The sequence below is a fragment of the Lissotriton helveticus genome, chromosome 11, assembly GCF_964261635.1.
Source record: "Lissotriton helveticus chromosome 11, aLisHel1.1, whole genome shotgun sequence".
NCBI classification, from domain to species: Eukaryota; Metazoa; Chordata; class Amphibia; order Caudata; family Salamandridae; genus Lissotriton; species Lissotriton helveticus.
In genome coordinates this window covers 549,587,019-549,611,293 of record NC_136072.1, presented here as the reverse complement: position 1 = coordinate 549,611,293, position 24,275 = coordinate 549,587,019, and the positions used below count along the sequence as shown (strand labels likewise).

Genomic DNA, 24,275 nt, shown 5'->3' with positions numbered 1-24,275 from the left:
GTCGTCCTCCTCCTCCTCCCCCTTCTCCCCCTCAGTGACCTCTAGTCGGTCTAGTTTTTGGGAGGTGTTCTTCCGTTGTTTCTTGGGCCTTGTAGCGCGTAGCCCCAGTTGGGTGTTCGGTGTGATTGATGTACCTTTAGGTCCTTTTGTTAGGACTTTGTTGCTGTTGGCTGCTGGTCTGGCCTTTTTTTGAATTGTAGATTTGGCTGTTGGTAAGCCGTGTTGGCCCTGAGATTAGGCCTTCTGTGTATTCTTGTTGTCTGATTATCAAGCCGTATGCGGTTCCTCCACAGGTCTTTCTGTTTGTCCTCTGCTGTGGAAATTTTTTCCTATGAGGGTTCCCATGTCTTTGGACGTAACATGCCCTATGTGGGGCGATGGTAGCTATTATATAGCTCTATCATGTGCTGGGGAGATGTGGTTGTCCTTCGGGCCTCTGCTCTCCATGGCGTCACGGTATGGCACAGGTGCGATCTTCTTGCTGATGGTTTTGGAGTGGGTTGCGTTGCGCCCCGGTCTGTCCTTCACCTGGATTGCGGTATCGCTAGCCTGCTCAGGTCTGGTGTCTGCTGCCTTGCGTTGTAGCTCTGCCTGGTTCCATTTCATTCGTGGGCCTGTGTGTGCCGGCCCCTCCCTTGGGGCGTGTCCTGGCCCTTCTTGGCATCTGCCTTCGGCTGGCGTCTGGCTTGTCCTGGGTGCACCGTTCCGTGGTGTTGTCTGCTGCTGGCTGTGCTTGCCAGTGCAGATCTGTTATTCTTCTTCACCATTGTGCCTTTCTTCAACTTCCGTCTGCACTTTAGCAGTGCTGCCGTCCCTGCCTTGTCCGCAGCCTGAGGCTGGGGTGTGTTCGGCTTTCTTCTAGTGAGCCCTGCCTCCTGTTCTACCTCTCCTCCCTAGGGGTTGAGGTGGTCATTGTGTTCCTTGTGGCTCTTCGGGCCCTGTCTGCCCCCGGGGTGTTGGGCAGTTCTCCCTTGGTGGGGCTTAGGGTCTCCTGGCTTTCCCTTTTGTCTCTGTGGCATGTCCCCTGCAGGGGTCCTGTGTCTCTCCTGCTGGGGAGGCTCTCTCGCAGGCCCTCCTCCCTTTGGGTATGGCTAGGGTATCTATTCTATGTTAAGGAATCTGCGGCTAGTAGTCTCTATCAGATGTACAAGTTACTTACCTTCGGTAACGATGTATCTGGTAGTGACGATTCTAGCTGCAGATTCCTTCAAGACCCACCCTTCCTCCCCGTTCTGCAAGGACTCTCTGCTTGGGTTTCTGCAGTTGCCTCCATCAGGGTGCCTTGTCTTCTGTGGGTGTCCTCTTCGTTTTCTTCCGGTCAGGCATCCCTCCAGCTGGTTTCTCTACAGCGTGAGGGCCCACTTTTGCTCTTTCCCTCTATTGTTGAGTTTCTGATCCCCACCTGGTATTCTTTGTTGGGGAGGTTCTTTTACCTGTCTTTGGCCTCCTGTTCTTTTCAGATGGCACTGTAGTCTGCGGATGGATTACCTGTCCTTGACCTACTCCTCCTTTCAGGAGGTATGGCCATCTTTGGCTTGTGACCCTTCTCTCTCTCTCTCTCTCTCTCTCTCTCCCTCTCTCCCTCTCCCTCTCTCCCTCTCCCTCTCCCTCTCCCTCTCCCTCTCTCTCTCTCTCTCTCTCTCTCTCTCTCCCTCTCCCTCTCCCCCTCTCCCTCTCCCTCTCCCCCTCTCCCTCTCCCTCTCCCTCTCCCTCTCTCCTGTTCTTTTCAGATGGCACTGTAGTCTGCGGATGGATTACCTGTCCTTGACCTCATCCTCCTTTCAGGAGGTATGGCCATCTTTGGCAGTGTAGTCTGGGGATGGGTTACTGTTGCTCCTCTGTTCCTCGCTTGTGACCCTTCCCCTTGTGGTCGTAGTTGCAGACTCTTTTTTTCTCTCTCTCTCTCTCTCTCTTTCTGTCACAGCGCTTTCACATGCTTGTGCCTCCAGGATGGCTCTCGCTTTGGTTTGCAAGGTGGTTCCACGGTGTGGTGCTTTGAGCTTTTCTTGCTATGGCTTGCTGCACTGGCCTTCTGATGCTTACTTCCACCTGGTGCTTTCGCCTTGGCTTGCACAAGTTGTCCCTCAGAGTGGTGCTCTGCTCTGGCCCGCTGTTGTCGCCTTCTGGTGCCTTGGGGCCACCTGGTGGTGTTTCTCACCGTTTTGTTTCTCTCTAATTTGTCTCTCCCCTCAGTTTTGTTGTGATGGCTCCGCGTTGTGGCGCGGAAAAGTTCTCTGAAGTAAACCAACGTCAGTGCACCGGGGTGGGGCTTATGTGACCCCCTGACGTCACGCCCGCGGAGGACGTCTGGGTGGAGTCGCGTGGTACCGCACCCCCGGCGCCCAGACATGCTGGGCAAGAAAGTTTTCCGGGTTCAGTCTCATGCCTGGGGATAATTCTACATTCAGGAATCTGTGGCTAGAATTATCGCTACCAGATAAATCGTTACCGAAGGTAAGTAACTTGTACTTTGCAGTCCTCCTGTTCTGAACTAGAGGGACACAACAAGCTCCAGAGGCTTTCCTGCAACTGCCAAGCTGACCTTCTGCAACTGGACCTGCTGCACTTGGATCTGTCTCGACCTGCAGCTGGACCTACCTGAGCCTGATGGTCTCTGCTAGAGTGAGTCCCTGATTCCAAAAGGTGCCTCTCCAGGTCCTGGATCCTAAACTGGAATCAGAGTGCACTCCTCTGTGAAGAAAAGAAAAATCCTGAAGTGTTGGCTCTTCGCCACCGGGCCTGTTTGCGCCAAGACTCTGCCACCTGCAACAACCGTCAAGGGGAAGCTCCGGTGAACTCTACCTTCAGTGCTACTGTGACAACCATCTACGCAAGATCTGCACAGCAACAACAGCCTATGGTGACCACCAATGCGAAGATCTAGCACCAACCGTTAATGACGCCTGACCCTCTCTTCGCTACATCAGCCACCATCTGCAATGCTATCTCTGCTCCTTGCAGTCTCCTTCACTGTGAACTGGGTTGTTCATGCAAGACTGAGAAGGTAACTTTATCAGCTGGACTAAGCTGGTTCCTGTGTCAGGCCCGCTCTCCATGGTGGTCCGCCTAAACTTGTGAGTTTCCCCCGGTCTAGCACGACCAGATGACTGTGAGTGAGTCTTTGTGCCTTTAGGCAATATACTTACGTAAAACTTTGAAATGTAATATCTCCGGTTCTACTAATTGGAATTTGTGTCATTATGGTATCATTTCATTATTAAAAGTACTCTATTTTTCTAAATTTGTGTGGGATTTTTCTTGTGTTTCACTTTATTGCTGTTTGTGTGCTACATAAATACTTTACATATTGTTTCTAAGTTAAGCCTGACTGCTTTTATGCCATGCTACCAGAGGGTTAAGCACAGGTTAAATGAGTGACTTTCGTGTTTCACTGTGACAAGCCCCTCTTCTCATGCAAGCTGTTTCAAACAATTCTTTAAAGGACTTTTTCACACCCTCTGTTAGTAAAGCCTAACAAGCCATTGAAAGTGAAGACCGTCTTGGAAGCCTAGTTGAGACCTCTGTTTGAGTGATTCAGCCCGTCCTGGAAGTCAACCTTCCTCCAGGCAACCCTCTCAGCAATGTGTGGGTGAATTAAAAGTATTTTGCCATTGAGAGCTAAGTCACTGGATAGTGGAGCAGAAAGCCTCATCACTTCATTAGCCAGAGTTTAGGGCAGACAGTCGGGTAGTTTAAACACACAAGGTGTAGTGGTAAGGAAATGTTAGTTATACCCTGTTTTATTGGTTATAACTTGAAATAAGCCAAGCAAGTAAACCTTTGGAAAACCCCCAATCCTGAAGTACTGTGGTTACTTTTTTTTTTTAACATCGCAATTTATTTTAACTACCTCTAAAAAAAATGTGTATTCATTATTATTGAGTGATATACTTGACAGGACAGAGCATTGGACAAACCTAATGGATCTAAGTCACACATTCAGAAATGAACATAGGGAACAGTTTACAAATATAGAAGTCAGTAACATTTGAGTTCACCATTATTCTTTTACAATACTATATAGGTATTTCCCAAATAATCATTTACATCATTATTTCTAGCATCGTATTCATAATGTTTCGAGCTGTTTTCATTTATAGTGGTTGAGATACCCTAAAGGCGGTAAGGAGTACACTAACCCTCCAAAAATAACTGACAAAATGAAATCTATTAAAACAACTTTGGAAACCATGCAAATGTTTTCTCGTCTTGTGAACATTTTCACTTCAGATATATATATATATTTTTTAAATATTTTTATTAAAAGATTTTATAGTTTTTTCCCCAGTGTTACACCAACGCACACAGCAGAATGCCATACGAAGTATACAAGATATACCTTCTTTTTACATATTTTACACATCGCAGTTTATGCAATTAATAGCCCACCTGGGGCGGGAAGAAAATAAAAAGAGAGCAGGAAAATAAACATCTGGTAAGGGGGGAGAGGAGATCAGCCCTCCTAAGGTATGCTGTTAAGGCCCCCTTTCCACTGCTCAATGGGTCTCCATATATTCTACCCCTTCGGCCTTTTCTTGCATAAATTGCATTTTCTAGATTGAATGCATCCAGCAACCTGGCTAGCCAAAGGTTAAGGGTAGGAGGCGTTTTATCTAGCCAAGCCTTTGCCATAGAGATGCGCAGCACCGCCATAGCCATAAATAGAAATTCCTCAGGAGGGCCCCTCGCTGGTGAACCGGGCCTTATGGGCCTAGCGGCGCAGGGCACGCCTGATATCTCCGGGATCACCTGCCTTATCAGACAGAGACACAAGACACTCTGTTCAGCATAGAAAATCAGGTTTATTGGCTGCAGGTAAGCACAGTGGTCCTAGAAGTACGCCAATGGTAAATTCTCAGGAGACTGCCACTTCATTCCGTGGCGCACAGACTTTTATACCATACATATTTACAATACCCACTCCCAAAACATAAAAAACTGACAAATGAGAAAAGTTAGAAAACAAGCTATCGAGTATCTTGTATACGCCCTTCTTTCAGACCCCGTGTTCTCCCCTCCCCTCAAGTTAATCAATGCTAGTGCATGTAATTCAATTTGCAGGTGGCAGGACGTATTTGCGAGCCTCAAAGGACAGTTGCGTAACAAGAGAATACACAGAGAGAATAGTGAAGGCCAGTTAAACAGGATAAGATAAAGGAAGAATGGTGAGACCCGCACAGCCAACTAAGACAAGGATCAATCAGTCTAGACATGGACTAGCTAACTCGGCCAGTTCCTGACATCGGTTTCTTAGACAAGGACAAAGGGTTATTCTTTAACAGGAGAGGCGAGCAGCTGAAAAGGCAAAAACACTATGTTTGCCGTGTCGCCTGAGTGAGGGCAGCACAAAATGGCGGCTGTCACAAAATGGCGGCTGACTACGAAGCGAAGTCGAAAATCACTGAACCTCATCGCCTCTTAATTAACCCCAAGGATGATCAAAGCCGCTGAAAGAGTAACCTTGATCCCCAGAGAGGTATCAAGGAACTTCTCAACTGCTTTGTGAAGTGTGTACAGCTGCGGGCAGGAGGCAAAGATATGGACTATTTCTGCCTCAGTGGAATCACAGCTGGGCAGGTAGTGCCTGACGTGCCCCCCCCCCACACTGGGCTATCCTTGCAGGTGTGTGGTACAGGGAATATACCATCTTGTAATGTTGTGCGTGTAATGTGGCCGAGCAAAGTATGGTCCGCCCCAGATCCAAGGAATCCTGAAACCCCTCCTGAGCAGTGCCTAATTTCTCTGCCCATTTTGTGGCAAATTTCCCGAGGTCATCAGTCTTAACTGCAATAAGTTCTGCATAGAACCTGCGTATCGTACAGTCTCCCCTGCCTTCAATAGGTTCTAAAATGATATAATGGCCAAACCCTAGAGGTCCACCGTGCTTATTGGAAATAAAGCTTCGTACCTGCAGGTATTTAAAAAAGCTCCTGCTATCAATACCATACTTGGATTGTAATTCAGAAAACTGAAGCACTCCACTGGGGCCCAAAAGATCACCTATTTTCTGGATTCCGTGCTCTCCCCAGTCCAACATCACTGGTTCCCTGAATATTTCTCCTGGCAGGGAGATGTTTTTAAGATACGTGTATAGTTGTTAAACCTTCCCAGACCAAACTTCTTTGAGAAGGCTACACAGATCTTATATGCCACTTGCAGTGTCTTGAATTTTGTGTGTTTATAATAGCTGAAGTCTATGCAATTTAGGAAGCAATTCCCTGCTTCAATCCCCATCAAAGTAGAATATACGTTAGTATAACTGAGTCTGTCTCACGGGCCCCCTGCTCCTTCCCCTGTCCCCCCTATCTACCCCTGCATGTACTGAAGTGCCGCCGCCCAGTAGTACATTCTGAAGTCTGCGACCCCCCAGCCCCCTCTCTCCCTGGGGTGGGTGATGTAAAGATATACTCTCCTTGTTTTGCCATGGACCCAAATGAATCTATTCAGGATGTGTTCTGGTGCGCAGAACCATTTGGGCTAAAAAAAAAAAAAAGTGGGATAGCCCTAAACAAATAAAGGAATTTGGGCAGAATGATCATCTTTATAACGTTTGTCCGGCCCACTAGTGACTGGTGAAGATTGTGTATTCTTTCAAGATCCCCTTTGACTTTATTTATTAAGGGCTCAATATTCTGCTCTACTGAACTACTTAGATCTGCTGAGATCCTAATCCTTAAGTATATGGCCTACGTTACCACCCTGTCATCCTCACAGTTTGTGAAAGCGTTCTTTATTATCTGGGTTTTAGCCCTATTGATCGCATAACCTGAAACTAACCCGAATCCCCGGGCCTCCAGCTCTACCTCCTTGAAAGCAGCAGCTGGTGCTGAGGTGGTGATGGCCTCAGCGTCTGCGTATGCAAAGGTTTTGTACTCCTGCCCATGCATCACGACAGGCGGGATCTTATTGTTGTATTCTAGCCTACGTAACAGTGGATCCATGTGGAGAAGTGTGGCTCACCGATTAGAGCGGCAGACCCTGAGGCAGAGGTCTGGCCCGGGACCAGGGTTCAATCCCCGTCGTGGCAGGGTCTTGGGCTCAATGTCCTCGGACCCGATAATTCTCGCCTCGGTGCCTACTCTGATCATGGGTTCCACTCTGCAACTCTGGGCAATAGCTTGCTTAATCTCCACACCGGCCCTAACAACGCTAGGATGCCTGGCTTCACTTTGGGGGTGCCCAGGAGTGGACACCTCACAGGTACCGGCCAGGAAGGGTTCCACAGCGGTATTCGTACAGCGCTTAGAGCTGGGGGATAGGCGCTATACAAGTGCAAATTACATTTACATATATAAAGCAAATAACAAGGGCGAGGAGGGGCACCCCTGCCTTGTCCCTCGCTTTATCTGCAGCGGGTCGGTGTATCCTCTATTGATTTTTAATCGGGCTGACGGGTCCCTATACAAAGCCAGTACAGCCCCTATATATCTTTCCCCTATACCGCACCACCTCCTAACCATCCAAAGGTATACCCAGGAGACCCTGTCGAATGCCTTCTCTGCGTCTAATAGCAAGGCTGCGGCAGGGTCCCCTGAGACCTTCGCTTCATCAAACAGTGTAATAATTTGCCTTATGTGTTTTGTGGTTCCCTTTCCTGGAATGAAGCCTTGCTGCGTGGGGCTAGCCAAGCTCTCAATCACCCTACATAACCTCATAGCCAATATTTTCGAGAACATTTTCGCGTCAGCATTCATGAGTGTTATAGGACTGTATGAACCAGGGTCTAAAGGGGGGTTGCCCTTTTTCAAGATAACTATTATATTGGCGCTCCCCCAGGAATTTGGTATAGATATCCCCTGTTGTGCTTGTACCATAGTAGCCTGTATATCCTTACTTTACACCCCGCAAAAAACGTTATAAAATTTGGTCGGTATCTGGTCCAGGCCTGCCGCCTTACTCGAGGGGAGATTTTTCAATGCACTGGTTGTCTCCTCTAGTGTTATAGGTAGATCCAAAGCTGCCTTTTCTTCCTCAGGGAGAACCGGGTGCAGAATATCTTTTTGATACTCCTGAATTGGAGCTACTTCACTTGTCTGGATTTGATCATAAAGTGCCTCATAGAAGAGACTAAAAACCTCCCTTATTTCTCCAGCATTTGTAACTACATCTCCTTTGTCATCTGATATCTCCTTGATTTCCCCTGCCGCCAATTTCTGCCTTGTGCGTGTTGCGAGGATGTGCCCTACTCTCTCACTGAGTTCATAGCAACTCTCTCTTTTGATCAAAAAGCTAGCAGCTGCTTTACCTGTAATGCTCTCACTCGCCTCCGCTTTACCTACTGTAATCCTAAGGAGGATATCCTCCACGGGTGCCTTCATCTGTATAGCTGCATTCAGCTCCTCCTCTGTCTCTGCCAACTTTCTTGTAATTCTTTAGACTCTATCCTTTTCCTGCTTTTTTTTTATGTAGTGTGTAGCTCAATGTCTCGATTCGGACACCTGCTTTAAAAGCATCCCAGACAACGCCAGGGGAGGCACTGCCTCTGTTTAATTCCCAGTAAATATGCATCCACGCCTTCATATATTTAACATATTCCTCATCTTGCAAAAGTGCCCTCTCAAAGGTCCAGTTGTTCTCTTTAATCACAACCCTCCCCACCTTAAGCGTGAGTATTAAAGGATTGTGGACGGATATTATTCGAGGTTGTTTTTCTATCCATGCCCTTGTAACTAGTGAATTTGATACCAAGAAGTAGTCCAGTCTTACAGAGATCCTATGGGGTGCTGAGTAAAATGTGCTACTGGAGCCTATAGGGTTAATCCGGGTCCATAGGTCTGATAGTGAGTTATGATGTGCCAGGTTGACTATTGCTTTACAAGACTTCTTCTTGCGGCCGGTGTATACCTGCCCAACCTCTATACCTAAGCCGGTCAGCCCGTTGATGTTGAGGTCACCACAACATATAATAGGTTCTGGCCATAAGGGTAATTCGGAATCCAGAAACTCAAAGATGTCGGAGTCATCCTCTGTAGACCCATAGACTGATACTAGCGTGAATGCCTCACCCTTAATACTACACTCGAGTAGTACCCACCTCCCCCACTGATCCTCCTTCTTCCTCTTAACTATTGTGTCCCCCCTTTTGGCGTGTATGGCCACCCCCTGAGTTTTAGTCCCCTGCTTTGTGCACTCCAATACTAAGAAACCCATCTGCTCTAAGAGATAGCTTTTAGTCCCCTCGATATGCGTCTCTTGCAGACATACTATATCTAAACACATTGATCTTAGGAATGCTGCCACTCACTGCCTTTTATTGCCCTCGTTGGGACCACATACATTTATCGACGCAATTCGGATACTCATTAGAATACGTCGTATTGCTGTCCTGACTTTCCTGTCCAAACTTTAAAGGAAGTACATATGCGTGTGTTGTGAATACCTTAAATGTGTGTGCCTTACGCCCCCCCCTCTTCCAGCCCTCCACCCCTCCTGGCCCTCCCGATAACCCCCTCAGGATTCCCCCCTTACAGGCAAATAGGTCACACATGACCTATGCGTGACCGCTTTTGAATTGCAGCTATCGCATCCCTCTCCCTCCCTTATATCTGTTGATCCCTGCTGTGCTTGCCCCCCCTACACCTTATACCAACCCACCACGTCAGCTTGAACTCTGGGGCTGTGCTCTGGGACACGTGAGAAAAAATAACAAAAAGGAAAAGGCCTCTGCCGTTCCTAAATGTCCCCTGGACTGATGAACTATATTACAATTTGAGCCATCTTAGCCACCCTTGTGTCCCTTTAGCGCCTCCATATACTGCTGTGCTTTGATTTCAGAAAAAAACATCTTCTCTTGCCCCTTAGTGATCACCTTGAGCCTGGAAGGAAACAAAAGATAAGCCTCTGAGCCTAAGGCCTGGGATGGCGTGATTAACTGCCTAAGCCTCCACCTTCTTTCCACCGTAGCGTGGCAGAAATCGGGCCTGGCAAAGAAGGTAATGCCATTAAACGACCGATTAGAGTCCGGTCTTGCCTTATCCATAATTTCTCGTCTGAGCAAGTAGTTGCCCACATAAACCAAAATTGCTCTGGGCATACCCTCCTGTGCTGCTCCCCGCCCTTTCTTCAGCGTGAATGGGAACCGGGGCGCTCTTTGCACCTCATTCCACCTCATTCTCCCACTGCCAGGATGATTCAGGAAAGGCACCTCTCAGTAGATTAATAAAAAAAAGCCTGGCATCTTGCCCCTCCGGCCCCTCGGCTACCCCCAGTAGTCTAATATTGTTCCGCCTCTGGCGGTTTTCAAAAGCCTCCAGCTTCCATTGCACGTCTTCTACCAGCTTTTCTTGTGCCAATTTGAAAGTCTCCCAGCTACCAACGTCGTCTTCCAGCCTTCCTGTTCTTTCCTCAACCTGTGTCACTCTGTCCGCCACTTCTTCGTATAGCTTGTTGACTTTCCTAAGAGTATTTTGTATTTTCGTTGTTGCCTTCCTAGCCCTGCGGCTCTCCACCCTTGCTTCACCCTGCATTTGTTTTAGGGTATTAAACAGTAGTTCTAGTTAGGCAGGCTGAGCTAGGGGGGGATTGTTGGAAGCGACCTCACCTTCTGGGGAGGGTAATTTAGTTCCATTGTGATACAATTGTGAGGTGGCCGAGTAGTCCCAAAGAAGTTTCTTATTTGTACCCGAGGGGGTCCCAGGTACATTAACTCTAATTTTGGACCTTCGCTTCTTCTGCGTGCTTCTCCAACCAGAAGCACTGGACCCTGTGTATGAGCCTTCCTCCGAGCTTACTTCACTTGAGAGTAGAGATTCCGAATCCTCTTTCAGGGGAAAAAAGCAATCCCCCTCTGGTGATCCGCCCCCCCTCTCTCCGAGCCCCCTTGCTGCTGTCTAGCCTTTGAGTTATCCTTGTGCTTTGCCAGGCTAGCCTCGCTCCCCCAAGTACTCACAGTTCGATGTGGGGTGTTCAAGCCAGCCTCTACCACCAGCAGGGCGCTCATAATGTCCTTATTACACATATTTGTTGTGTCCAGAGTTTCATCGGTCTCCAGGTTCCCTCCTTGGGCTGCATCACTGCCTGCCTTGCTGCTTGACTGCCCACCTAACAGAGCTCCCACCACTGAAACCGAGCGTTGCCTAGCGATCGCTCTCTCAGCGTCCTCGAGGACGGCTCTGACTTAGTTCTCCCCCGGGTCGGGATGTTCCGAGGCTTTTGCGTTGAAGGCTTCGACCACGGTAGGTTGCCTAATTGTTGTATCCTTAGATTTGCCACTTTCTTTAACGGGTTTCTGCATCGAAGTGCTCCGAGCCTCATCAGTGTTGAGAGCATCGCTAACTTTTCCCCTTAAATCCATCTTCTTTTTGGCTGCGGGATTCGGCGCCTTCTGTACAGCGCCCGCAGAGCGCTGAGCCGTACCTGGGGCCAGGGGATCTCTCTTTGTCATTTTCTCAGCTCCGATCCCAGATTCAGTCTGCTCCTTCACTTGCTTGGGGGCGTAGGGGCATCGTGCTTGCCGCTCTTGTGCGGGAGAGGAAAACGGCTAATTTTCCTAGCCCAATTTTGATGGCCGAGAGTAAGAGGTCGATTGGGGACGCTGGCCAGTTCACGGTCCCACGGTTGCTCTGTCTAGCTAACCTACGGTTTTCCGAGCTTCCAGAGGCCCACAGCATCCTAATCAGCGCTCCATACTAGTTCAGGAGGGAGAGGGAGGAATTCCGACTATTCGCTACGATCCAGCTGCGGCCATCTTGCCTCCACAGCTCTTGCCTCGAAGTACTGTGGTTACTAATTTGTAACTTTTCTCACTGCTTTTAAATCAGTATTTTTGTATAGATGCTCCAATATGTCATTTACAATGTGCTGGTGTGGCTTCTTCAAAATTCAAAACTATATTGATAGTATCCTGCGTCACACCTTATGGCAAAAATGCAGACGAGCCCATTCTGGTTAAAGGTAGGGCTCATTCCATTAAAGGTAAAGCAGCCATTGCTGCACTTACTAGGACATTTCTACCAGTGAAGTTTGCAGAGGGGAATGTTGTAGATCCTTTCTAACCTTTGCCAAATGTTGATGCCTAGATACTTCCTGGCCTGATACCCAGGTAGACCTTGTTTACAAAACTGCTTCCCTGCTGTTAATGTGATGTGCGCTTCTCCTGGCAAGGATACGCTTGTTCTAGTCCTGCTTCTTTTTTCTATTTTTAAATGGGATTTTTTCAGCCTCCGAGGTCATTTGTGTCAGAATGTGATTTTGATTCAAAGAAACAGAAATAATGTTATAGTATGCGATGAAAATAAATAATTAAAATGAGAAATTGATTGATTTAAGCATGTTTCCTATTCCCTCACGTAGAGATAATAGTAAAATGTTTATTAATTCAAAGATTCTCTTGTTGGAGTTCTGTTTTACAGGTAAATAACTGTTCCTTCTCACTCATTTTCTTGATACAAGTGCAGTTCAAGGATTGTAGACAGGCCATTATTCCACTAATTCATATGCTCTGAAATACCTAGAATGTCCTTGGTGCTATGCTTGTGTTCTCTGATCCCATCAGCAGGTAAATCCTCTCTCTTTGGCTTTCTGTACCCCAAACAGTTCGAGGATTTTCACCACAGCACAAGATCCGCAGCTTTGAAGAAGCTAGGGGTCTGGACCGCATCAACGAGCGTATGCCTCCGCGCCGGAACCCCCTTCACCCTGATGGGCCCATCAATCTGGTCACCAACTCAAACTCTGCCGACAAGAAGTCTCCATGAGGCGATAAGCACCCATCGCACACGTCTGGGGATCCACAACTTCTCCATCTATTTATTATTAAAAAGGCAAAAACAAAAAAAAATGGACTGGGGATGCATTTTCGGTCCAGTTTGTATTAAGTCTATTTGCAGGGGTGACCATTTTGTACATCTTTTAATTTTATTTTGTATATCTCGGTCTCTACATATCCACTTAGGTAGAGATCTAGATATAAATACATATGTACATTTTTTATTTACAGTTTGATCTATTTGCTAGTGCATCTGAAGTATTTCATTGTAAGGGTGAGTCAGAGGTGGTGACACGAGGCTTCTGGAAAGCAGCTATCCAGAGCCAGTTTTTGGCTGCCTCAAGGTGATTCATTTCGGCTCTCCTGTTCTTTCAGAAATCAATGTCACGTTTAAAAGAAACAAAAGATTTTTATTTCACTGATGAATTTTGATTCCAGTTTGCACTGGAGAATTTTGAATGTAGATTTACCTTCATCCCCTGCCGCAGATTCCTTGCACTTGTTTGTAGCTGGAGTTATCTGCTCCTTCAGAGAGGAAGAGAGGCTCATGTCTGCTGACAAACTAAGACCCACCGGAGCTGTCATTTCAGATGTTCAGTGCCCCAATTTCGTCCACTTTGCTTCTTTGGAGCTTTGGCGGCTGAGATAGTGACTGCCTGCTTCACTTTTCTAAGCGGGCATTCTCCAGACTCGTCTAGGATTCCTGCTTTTATCATTCTGTTGAAGTATCCCCTTCCCTTTGCCTTTGACTGTTGATGCCGGAAAGGAGGCAAACGTTTGTCCTATTCCCCAGCGAATGATTTCCTTGTTTATAAGGCTGGTTGTACTTCTGCACAGTGTTTCTGGCCTCCATTTGAGGTTGTATGTGTCTGCCTGGGGCATTGCACTTATATTGACTGCTGGCTTTGTTTTGCGTTGCCCCTTTGAGATTGCTGAATGTGCAAAGGTCTACACGTCGACTCAGTGTACCTGAGCTGCTGTAGTATACATTTTACTGCAAAAAATAAGGCACAAAGGAATGTGATGGTCTGACCCGCAGCCAGCTGTGTGTTGGGCCTAACTGCACATTGGGCCTGCTGCGTGTTGAGTCAGTGGCTGTTTGCTAAGGAGTCGGGCAGGAAGCAGGTCTTCGAGAAGCCTCTCAGCTGAACCAGGCTGTGTGAAGAGGGGGGGGACTCTGCGATTGATGATACTGAGAAATGTGGCAATGTCTACAGATCTTTGCACTGAGGAAGCCTTTGTTTTCATGGCTCGGGACAGTTGTAATCTATCATGTACATTTGTGAGAGGTAGGAGCACAATCTCCTGATTTTTATGCTAAGGGAATCCTATTTTTTTCATACAATCTACTGTAACGGACATTTGTGCGGGATCACTTGGGATATATTGAACTGATGGCAAAATATGTTAGGAGGGCATTAGGGACATAGATTGTTTGGACATGTTACTTCTGTGTTATGGCACCTTTGCTCAGTCTGTGGTGGTGGTGGTGATGATGTTTGTCTGGAAATGAAAGCAAAAAATTGTAATCCAGAAGTGTATAAAAGTGCAGAGAGCCATTGTGTGGGTCATAAACTATCTTTAGCTAAAGTTGAAATCTTCCTTTGCAAATAATCAGCTTTTGCGATTGGTAGTGAACTTTCGACAATTGTTCCAATGAAAGTAATGAAATTGTTCCCAGGAAGATCAGACATTTGTGTAGGTCTGAGAAGACACAATAAATATTAAGGAGCTGGTATGGTCATGCACTCTTGCCTGGCCAGTGCACAAAAGTATTTCCACTATCAAGAGATTTACAATGTATTTATCTTGGTCTGGATATATTTTAGTTTTCTTTTTATTTCAGGTTTTTCTCGGTGGAAAGTTTATTTTTTGTTTCTGTTGCAATTATTTTTTTTGAAAAGTAAGGCACTTCCAGGTTTTTGGGGAGACAGTGTAGATATGACTGTTTAAGACTATCTTATCGAAACATGTATGCTACACCTCATGTTGCAGTGTTTCACATATTGTTTCGTCTTTACCCATGTGTATTGATTTGAGTGTTTCCTTTTTTCATGGATATCCCTCACTATGCTGGAGAAGATGCTTTATTTCGTTGTCATTGGCTCCAGATGAGAGGGTGAGCACGTGATGCAGACAAGATCACCAACAAAGGAAATGGACCATGGAACATAAACCTACAGGCCAGGGTAATCAATGCAACATGGAACAGTTGGATTGACCTGCACAAACGGAGGGTGTTTATCGAACTGCAATAGAGAATCCAGATAACGGAGATAATAAGAGAAGGGTTGTTGCCTAGAAAGGGACTACACTAAAAGAGAGTCTGGTAAAAGTAGCGAGTCTTGGGCTGTATATTTCAAAAGGCAAACTGAGGTTTGAGGGTAAACCATTACTCTGTAGCCCTTAAAGGGAGCACAGCGGATTGCACTTAAAGGAGATCTAATTTTTAAACAAAAGCTAGCTTGAACCTGAAAGCAATAGACCTTGGTGGTGGACAGGAAACCAGAGAGTACCTTTAATGCTTGCTGAATAGTAACAAGAGAAAGGGCAGGGGTCTGTGCCAGACTCCCTTTGTCCTATTCAGTCTAAATGCAAGCCAGCAAAACAATGCTTCCTATCATGCATCTTGGATTTATCATTTCTCAGATGTATCCCGACTTCGAATCGGAATATGTAGGCTTCCCTATTTAAATGGGCCTCCATCATTCACAGGCCTCTGCTTATTTTAGCAATTTATTTACCTAATAAAATTCCTTGTTCTCCTTTCCGGTCGCCAGACCACAAAATTGCAACAAATCCCAATTCCTGGCTGTGAACTTGAAAAGACTGGGAACGAAACCTCCAAGGCTGCCTAGTAGTCTGTCACAGTCTGCGAGATTAACAAATCTATTTTCCCCAATATCGAGGAAGATAAAGCTCTCTGTGATTCACTAAATGGCCTCCTCTTCTTTGTCTTGTTGGGGCTTCCTTTCGTTCCCTCCGACATACCTTTTCCTTATGCCCATGTTTCAGTATGCTGCCCATTTCTCTGATCCTTTTACATTATATCAACCCTAAGCAATGCCCACCACACAGATACCATATTAGGCGTTATATATGTGCTATAAATAATATACAAGTAATTGTACAAACCTCTGGAGACGAGGTGAAGACACTGGGCATTGGTGTCCTACAACGCAGTGGACCGAGGAGGTTGGCCATGCGATGAAACCTGTGTCCCCTAAGACGAAGCAAGAGCGCCACGGTGTTGAAATCTGTATCGGCATCCCACAAACCTTGGGCTGCGTTTTGTAAACATCTAGCCATTTCTCAGCTTGTTACTCAACGTTTTCTTCATTTTCGAATTGCAAAGATCCTGAAAAGTGATTTATGTGTTTATCAATTCATTAATGACTTCTTAAGCACCACATGATGCTCACAAGGTGCTATAGTGGTGTGAATTTTAATTCGTATGTTGTCCTGTAAGGATGCCTGCCCACCATATTTAGTGAAGCAGCATGTTGATTGACCTCTTCATTGCCACTTGTGTTGAGGCTTTAACATTTCCCAACCAATTTGAGTTTACTACCAATTCACGTCCCTGTTTTAATCAGTTCTGTTTGGAACTTGATTGTGATTATGGTGAAAGCACTAACTGCAGAGAAGGTCAGAGGAACGGAAGGCTTAGTATGCTCCAATTGTTGTTTTTTACATTTATTCACTAACTGGGGAGGCCAAAAAACTCCTGAAAGTACTGAATACTCTCTTTAGGCAGCATAGTTCCAAGCTCAATGAATAAATCTAGCCAGATTCAAGGGTGATGAAGGAATTAAAAAGCACAGTAGCAATACATTTAAGGGTTAAATGAAGGTCCATGGTAAGCATAGAGGGAACTTTAATCATACTCTGTAGCATCCACTTGCAGAGTCGGTGAGGAAATAAACAGACCATTTCAAAAAGTGGACAGACACAGCATTTTTGATTTTGATTTGTTTTCAAGCAGTTATAGCGGCTTCTTCCTTTTGTGATTTGATACCTTTAGTGGAAGAGTACTATGCAACACTTTCTCCCCAAGTAAAAAGCTGTTTCTCCATAGGCTTTTTTTGAAACTATAGGTCCTTGTTGCCGCAAACCAATATCCTGAGATCCATGTTTTGTTGAAAAAATACTTTGTTTCACTGTGGATTACCACGATGAAATTAAACGAATGGATGACGGAGGCCGGGTGTCATTGGTGCTGTTCACCTAGTGTTCCAGTATTAGACTAACATACCTACTGAGATATTTTACTTTTGGGCACAGAAATTAGTAGAATCGATTGAAAGGAGTGTCTGTCTCCAGCATAAATCCCATTTAGATTCACCTGTTTAGAAAGAACCCATGGCATTCAAAGTCGGTATCTGACAGCAGGAAGGCTGACTCCTACCAGTTAAATCTATGAAAAATACCAGTGCTTACATCTGTATTTAGTAATACATTACCTATTTGGTCTTGCTTTTTGGAAGGTTTATAGCAAGGAGATGAGGTGAGCTGTGCTTATGTACACAAGCACAGTAATTAGCAAACATTTGCTAGAAGAGTATTCCTATAACTATTGCACAAAAAAAGAGATGTGAGGCTCTGTTTGCACCTCCTTTATGTGGTGTACTTCTGTTATTCTTAGGTGTACGTAAAACTCCTTATTTGCAAGCATGGAGCTGTCTACTCCGGAGGCTCTGCTCTTCAGTAGGTCTGCAGTCGTCCTCATGAGCAGAAACGGAGATCATATGGAAAGTTTATTCTTTCTTGATGACACACAACTGCCCAAAGTGTTTCTCTACGCTCTTTCCTTCCTCGTAGGCAGTGCAGGTTCAATCATAATCGGTTGGCGTTCTTCCTCTTTAATCTTCACCTCACCGAGACTGGGCCTAGACAGAGCCTCATTGCACAACAATAAACAGAATTTGTGCTTCTAACCACATATGCAACCACACACGTGTTCTTCCTTTCCTACAGGGAGTGTTTAATTTAACTTCACGTGTTCTCTCCTTTAAGGAAGTAATTTACTGGGTGTGGTGGGAGCTGGAGAGAATGTGGAATGGTAATGCACAGAAGACATGTCTCCTTCTGAAGGGTCTTGCTGCTCCACTGAAGAGACTTAATAGCAAAGGTGCTCTTGTTTCTTGCTAAACTAGTTGTCTTCAGAGAACTTGCAGAAAAAGTTGCATACTCAAACACAGCACTGAGAAAAATCTTTTCCACATATCCCACCACAGGCACCATGGTTCCATCTGCACATGCACATATATTATGTGCTCCATAATGGTTTCTGACTATAGCAGGTTTCTCAAACTGATGGGGTCAGGACTACTTTTCGGCTGGCACAAGGCTGTAATAAATGCGACCAGATGGAGCTAAACTAATCTAATATTAAATGACCATTTTAATGATGTGGAGATGGTGGTGAGAAGGTCGCATAAAGGTTAAACACGGCCCAATAAATAAAATTAGAACCACATCTCAAAATGTTGAGAATCTTAGCTGTAGAGGACCTGACCTGCCAGCCGCGAGATAAGTTCATGAATAAAAACACTTACAAGAATGTAATGCTGTTCTTGGTATTTGAGGACCACACCATTTCCTGCTAGCCCCATTCTACACATCTGGAATTCTAGCGACTTTCTTATAGGGTTTCTACGCAGCTTTGTGTTTTTTACTGGTATGACCAGTATATTAATATCTCAGCTGGTACAACATTTAAGAAAATCGCCTAAAGCTGATATTTTCCCCCTTAACAGTACATTTTTAAAATACTAAATATAAGAAGAATTAAAGTAAACCAAGACATAAAGGCAGTGTTAAAAATCAAAGAAGACAATTTTATTTAAAGTTATATTTAAAATAACGTCTGGGCTTTTACAGAAACATAAAGCGTTAATAAATGGCCAGGTAGGAAAGGTGGCAAACCTAAACTTTCTTATTTGCAGACTTTGTGGCTGCCATATTCAGGAAGGTCACAGCAGTCATTCGGGTAGGGGGGGGGGGGTTGTTGGTGAATGGCAGGTCGATCATCCACTTACAGGCAATAGTGGAGTGACCTACGCCAATTTAAAGGCACACTTGATGTTACATTATTGCACTGCTTCATTTCGGCAGACTGCATCCTTTAAGCATGTACCCTGTCTAACATACAACAACCTCGTACTATGTAAGGTTCAGTCTTTGGAGCTGCCTGTTCTGAATAGAATGAATTGTGAACTCTTGAAATTTATCACTGACTATTAATCTCATGAGGGCTTCTTTGGAAATAGATGACCGATTAGAAGCGGATGGGTCTCATAGTACTCCGGGTACAGGACACATTTTCCAACTTGTTTAGCTGGGAATGGGGTCCAGTGAACGATGCAGGACTAGCTTCTGCTTACGTAAGTAATGTTTGGTACCGTTTCATTGGCAAAATGAGGAAGTGGAGAGGATAAAGAGGAAAAATACCAAGAATCTTATAATCTGGTGGGCCATTGCCCAAAGTTCTCCCGTTGAGCACTAGGTGAGGGTGAATTCCTAATGGGCATTGTATGCCTCTTTTTAATTTTGAATTAATTGCAGAGTGGAAAAATAAGCAATAGTGACAAAATCCAGCTGGAGTGATGATCTGTGTAGTTTAGCAATCCCTCTGCATGATTACATAGCTGTCTCAGTTCTCAGTAAGGTACGTCAAATACTTTGTGTGACATACTGAAAAGGTTTTGGTAAAAGAACCCTTTCTTAGTATGCCTGGGGCAATAGAGGTAGTCACACCATGGTCAAGTGGGTTGAGCAACACTGTCAATCCATAGTTCTAGGGCTTTCTGCATTTGGTGCTATTGTTTGATGGTGCCGGTTATACAAATATTTGTGCTGAGGGAGTGTGTTTTTCTGGATTGCGCTACCATATGTTGGGTATGTTCCATGGTCAACTTTGTCCTCCTATCCGCTTTGCCGTTACGGTAGAGCAGTCTTTTATAGTGGAACAGACCGGACTGTCCATGATATCGAGCTGATAAAGCCAGGCAAGGATTCCTCCCCTCCGCCCTCATGCCATGCTTGTGTTGCGCCCAAACTCAGTGGGATGGTCCAATAAACTGCAAGTGCTGGCGGCAGGGGCACTGCTTCAGCTTCTCAGGGCTGAGTCTAGCAGCCTTTTTTATGCATGTTATAGCAAGGTGCATGTTATGAGGAGGAGGTCTGGGGCAAGCAGGGGGTCAAAGGGGCAGGGACATTGCACCATGGAACCTTCTAGAGGTGACACGTGGGGAAGGGGGGTGCCAGGAATGTACTGGGCACATAGGATCGGCAGTCAAGTATCCAGTTTGAAGTGAATGCTAGGACTGCCAGAAAATCCACTGCTGTGCTGCAGAGATCCCTGTTCCCAGTACCCCTGCTGTGCCCAGTCATCAGAGACCAAGCCTCCTCTTCTTGCTTTTATAATTGTTTTTATTTTGTTTTTTTTATATATAGTTACGTTAAAGACAATGGTGATAATTGTTATTTATTGGCAGAAGTTCTCTAATATGATTTCAGATTTTTTTTTCGTGAACAAAGAATGAATTTGTTAGAACTGTCTTAATGTAAAATCGGAAAAAAGTCATCTTTGAGGAAAAAAGTTACAATTAAATGACAAAAAAATCATTCTGTGTCTTCATTAATTCCTTCAACTTGTTCAACTTAGATTTGTTCTTTCATTATTTCTACTACTTGAGATCATGCGAAATTCTGTGTGTGTGAGCATTCTCCTTGACGGTAAGTGGCAGAGTTGGCTGTTTAAGCGATATGCAGGGCTGGCCTTGGACTTTGTGCTGCCTTATGAGAGAATTCCCAAGTACGTCCTCTTGTACACCCCCCTTACCAGCACAGGGGCTCTTTTGCTAGCCTGAACACACACTGGTACACAATATACAAAAGCAATCGCAGTGCCATTCTCACCTGTTGTAAACCACTTGCATATCTTTCACACTTGAAGAATTAATTGAGCTTTGAACTCATTTTAAAATTGCATATTGCCTTGGTTTGCAAATTTAAAATCTGTACTTTTAAAGATGATGAAACAGAGTTGACAAAAAGAGTGAGGGACGAGAGACAAAAAAATCTTTTAAAAAAATACAAGCATCACATTGTATTTGGTGATGGAGGTTTGAAAATACAGACATATCAGTTCTGGTGTGTAATGCAGCTTGCATGCTCAGAGTGTAGTGTAGTTCCTATATTCCCAATAGGCTCTGCGCATTGGAATAGTATAGCCTATAGTTTAGACGTAGGACTGAGGTCGACTAGGTCTCTATCGAATATACTAAACTTAATAGTGAGTGTCAGCTAGCTCAGAGATCACTAGAAACTTTCTCGAATACACAAGAAGGGATTAGTTTCGGACAACCGCTTGAACATGCCAACTTTGTTTCCCCAAGAATAAACGTATCTTCAGAGTCATGGAAACAATAGATAAATATTTTACTCAGTCAATCGTGCATGCTTCGTTTCAACAGAGGTGCAGAGAAATAGAGAGACGGGCTTTCAATAAAAGGATTTATTGAACAGTCTTCTTTCTCAAGAAAGTAAAGTGAACTGCTACAATCGTAATGCAGGCTGCAAAGTATAATGCGTACAGCGAGAATAGAATTATAAAATAATACTGTAAAAGCATTGTATGGTTTCTAAGCCATATAAAAGTACATACATAAATAACAATGTCTAAAAGTACTCAACTGGTGCTTCTAAAATACGCCTACCCCAATGTACCTAACCTAAGTCTAGTACGTGGGAGGGAGTAAGTATTTGTGTAGCATAGGTTTGGTTTTCTTTGCCAAGAATCTATCCAAGATTTCTCTTAGGGTCTAATCCGCTCCGTACCTTGGTTTAGAATGAAGGAGGTCTGATATCTCTGTCTCGGGACTCGATTTCCCAACACCCCGCGAGGGGAGCTTGGAAACACTGGAGCTGGATTCTCGCTGAGAGAAATGCAGCCTCTCGATCAGTGCGTCAGCTGGAGGGTCGGCTTCCTTCGGCACCTGCTGTAGCGAGCTGCGTCAGGCAAGTAGATAGTCGAGCTGCTCCTAACCACCTTGTTTTGCTAGAGCAAGTGAAGGCATATTTATACCCTGAAGGTGCCTAGTTTGACGTAAAGTCGGGCATAATAACGTCAGTAAAGAACCCCAGGGAAATAGTAGTTCTTTGTAAAGTCGATGAGTTCTTGGACACATCAATATTCAAGCAAGGGGAGGTCCCTGACTGCTTAAGCCGATTTTCTCAAAAATCGTTGTGACGTTTTGGTACGGGTGGAAGTAGCCATGCCTGTATTTGGACTGCATGGGCTATGTCTAAATATGGGTATGATTTCTATGCCTATATTAGGGCAATGTGAATAAATCGGGAAATTTCGCTCAGATCCTAAAACGCCATACAACACCCATTTCACTTTATTATGATCGACATTACTAAGTTCTAAGCATATAAAACATATCTAAAGCATGATGTGTTAAAACCCCACCCAAATACAAAGAAATGCATTCGAAATGGTTGTACACGAAAATAGCATTTGTGCTGTACGCATTTTAAAAGCAATGTTTTCATTCAAAGCATATAGTAGGACATTGGAAATGCTATCCGAATGAATCATGAAAAATACATTTATGAAATGGCTCTGAAATACAGAAGAAAAAAAGTTGAGACTATTCCATGACATAATTTATTAGTCGTTTGGTTGTGGACAAGATCAAATATTGTCTCTTGGAAGAATTCAAAGAATTCTTGTTCTCTAGGAATAGTTCTACTTTAAGCAGATTACTTTGTGCCAAAAGAAAAGTTCAATTTTGGAAAAAGAGTCAAATTTGTACAAAAATAGAGTTCCAAAGTTAGAAGCTTGTTTTGAAAAGTGAATGTCGAATACAGAGTCCCACAGAACACTGTGTGCTAACTTCAAAAGTGAGTGTCATTGTTTGGAGAAAACATCAAATCTCTTAAGCTGGTAAAGTATTAGTCTACTACAGTAGGTGGAAGTTGGAATATCTCGTTAAGTAGATTAATTGCACATAGATGAGAAGCATTGCCGTCCGCATCAGTCACATTAGCAATATTCGAAGGAGATGGTACCTGTGTGCCTGTCGCTCCAAGTATCTCACCGTCAGCAGTTTGCGTCTGTGAGACCTCAATGAATGCAGTCATCAGGATTGGTAGCCGCTGGGGACAACACAGTACAAGAGCCGTTACCAATCCAAGCAAAGTATCAACATCCGTTGGCAGGACTGATGGGAGTGTCAGACAGATGTCTAAAACACATTCTTCTCCACATAGCAGGCATCGTAGAACAGGTAAGATGCAATCTTGTCAGATTGGTCAGAATGATAGAAACCACGTGGTATTCAGATCTCGTAAACGAGCCAAGCCCAGAATCTGTATCGTGCGCTCACGACACTTCATTGCCAGGAGAGTGTTCTCTAAGGTAATCTGGATGGCACTGGTGACTGGACTTGCCATATCGGAGCAGAAGGAACAAAAATAGTATTCCTGCTATGAGTCCCAAAATGAGAGGCAGGCCACCAAACGCAGACTGCTCAAAGTTTGGAAATATGCCGAGGACTGCTTCAAACGGTGCTAACAGTCCCAAAAAAACTGTCATAAATACATGTACAATACCACTGGTATCAGACATGTTTAAGATACGTCCTAACATTTCTACGAAATGTATAGGGCAGTTTGTTGCTAAAAGGGCATGTATATCTGCAGAAGACCTGGCAACTTGTAGTTCATACGTCTCTTTGGACGAGGTCAGTGGCACAGTTTTTTGTAAAAGAATGGCTTTCATTCTGCTTAAAGTATCAATTTGTATAGAAGAGATGTTCAGTGAAGGCCATAGCGGTGACTCCCCGTCTGTCTTAGTTTTAGGAAACAATACTTGCATACAACAAGTGACCCTAGCTGACACAGTTACCAGATAGGCTTTTCCTGGCATCATGCCACAGCAGCTGTGATCATTCAACATAATATAGCTTCCATTAGAAAGCTGCCTAAAAATTGGATCTATCACTGCAGCTGGAGAACTTTACAGGTGGCAGGATAAGTTGGTCGAAGAACCATTGCAGGCCCCGTGTAAGTTAATACCCTGACATAAAAGTGTACCGCTTAATGCGCTTTTGCAATCTGTACCACTAACAAATACTTCTTTTCCCCCACTCCAACATCTGTGTGTATATGGTAATTCCCAGGTTGACTTGATGTATTCTTTACCCAACCTTTCATAAACGCCAGCCGGTATATGTTTCAAACAATACTGAAAATGGAAAATTGTGACAGGCAGAGTGATTGTCCCGTGTATTAGCCATTCTGTTGCAGGTTTTTCTGAAACAGTTAATGGTAATCTTTCCAGTTTCTCAATGCTCAGCACCGTATAGTCTGCTCTTCTTTGTGTCAAAGTGATTTGTTTGTCTGTAAGGTAAAATACAGAAAACAATGACGTGGTGTTGATTAGACGCCATGGCACATATCCAGAACGACGATTTTGTAACGTCCAGCCTAAAAGCATTATAGAACGCAATTGTGACTGTCCATGCTGTAGCATGAGCAAGTCCTGTTCCATTAT

The 24,275-nt window shown here is 44.7% G+C and overlaps 1 protein-coding gene across 3 annotated transcripts in view; it reads left to right on the top strand.

Annotated features, from left to right (window-relative positions):
• PPP3CC (protein phosphatase 3 catalytic subunit gamma) overlaps positions 1-20,335 on the top strand; it is a 776,740-nt gene extending 756,405 nt beyond the window's left edge. For all 3 annotated transcript variants that reach the window (XM_078666300.1, XM_078666301.1, XM_078666299.1), the window contains one exon: positions 12,535-20,335. In XM_078666300.1, coding sequence (XP_078522426.1) covers positions 12,535-12,695 — 161 coding nt within the window. In that variant the 3' untranslated portion in view covers positions 12,696-20,335. The remainder of the gene's footprint in view (positions 1-12,534) is intronic.
• Positions 20,336-24,275: the final 3,940 nt, after the last annotated feature.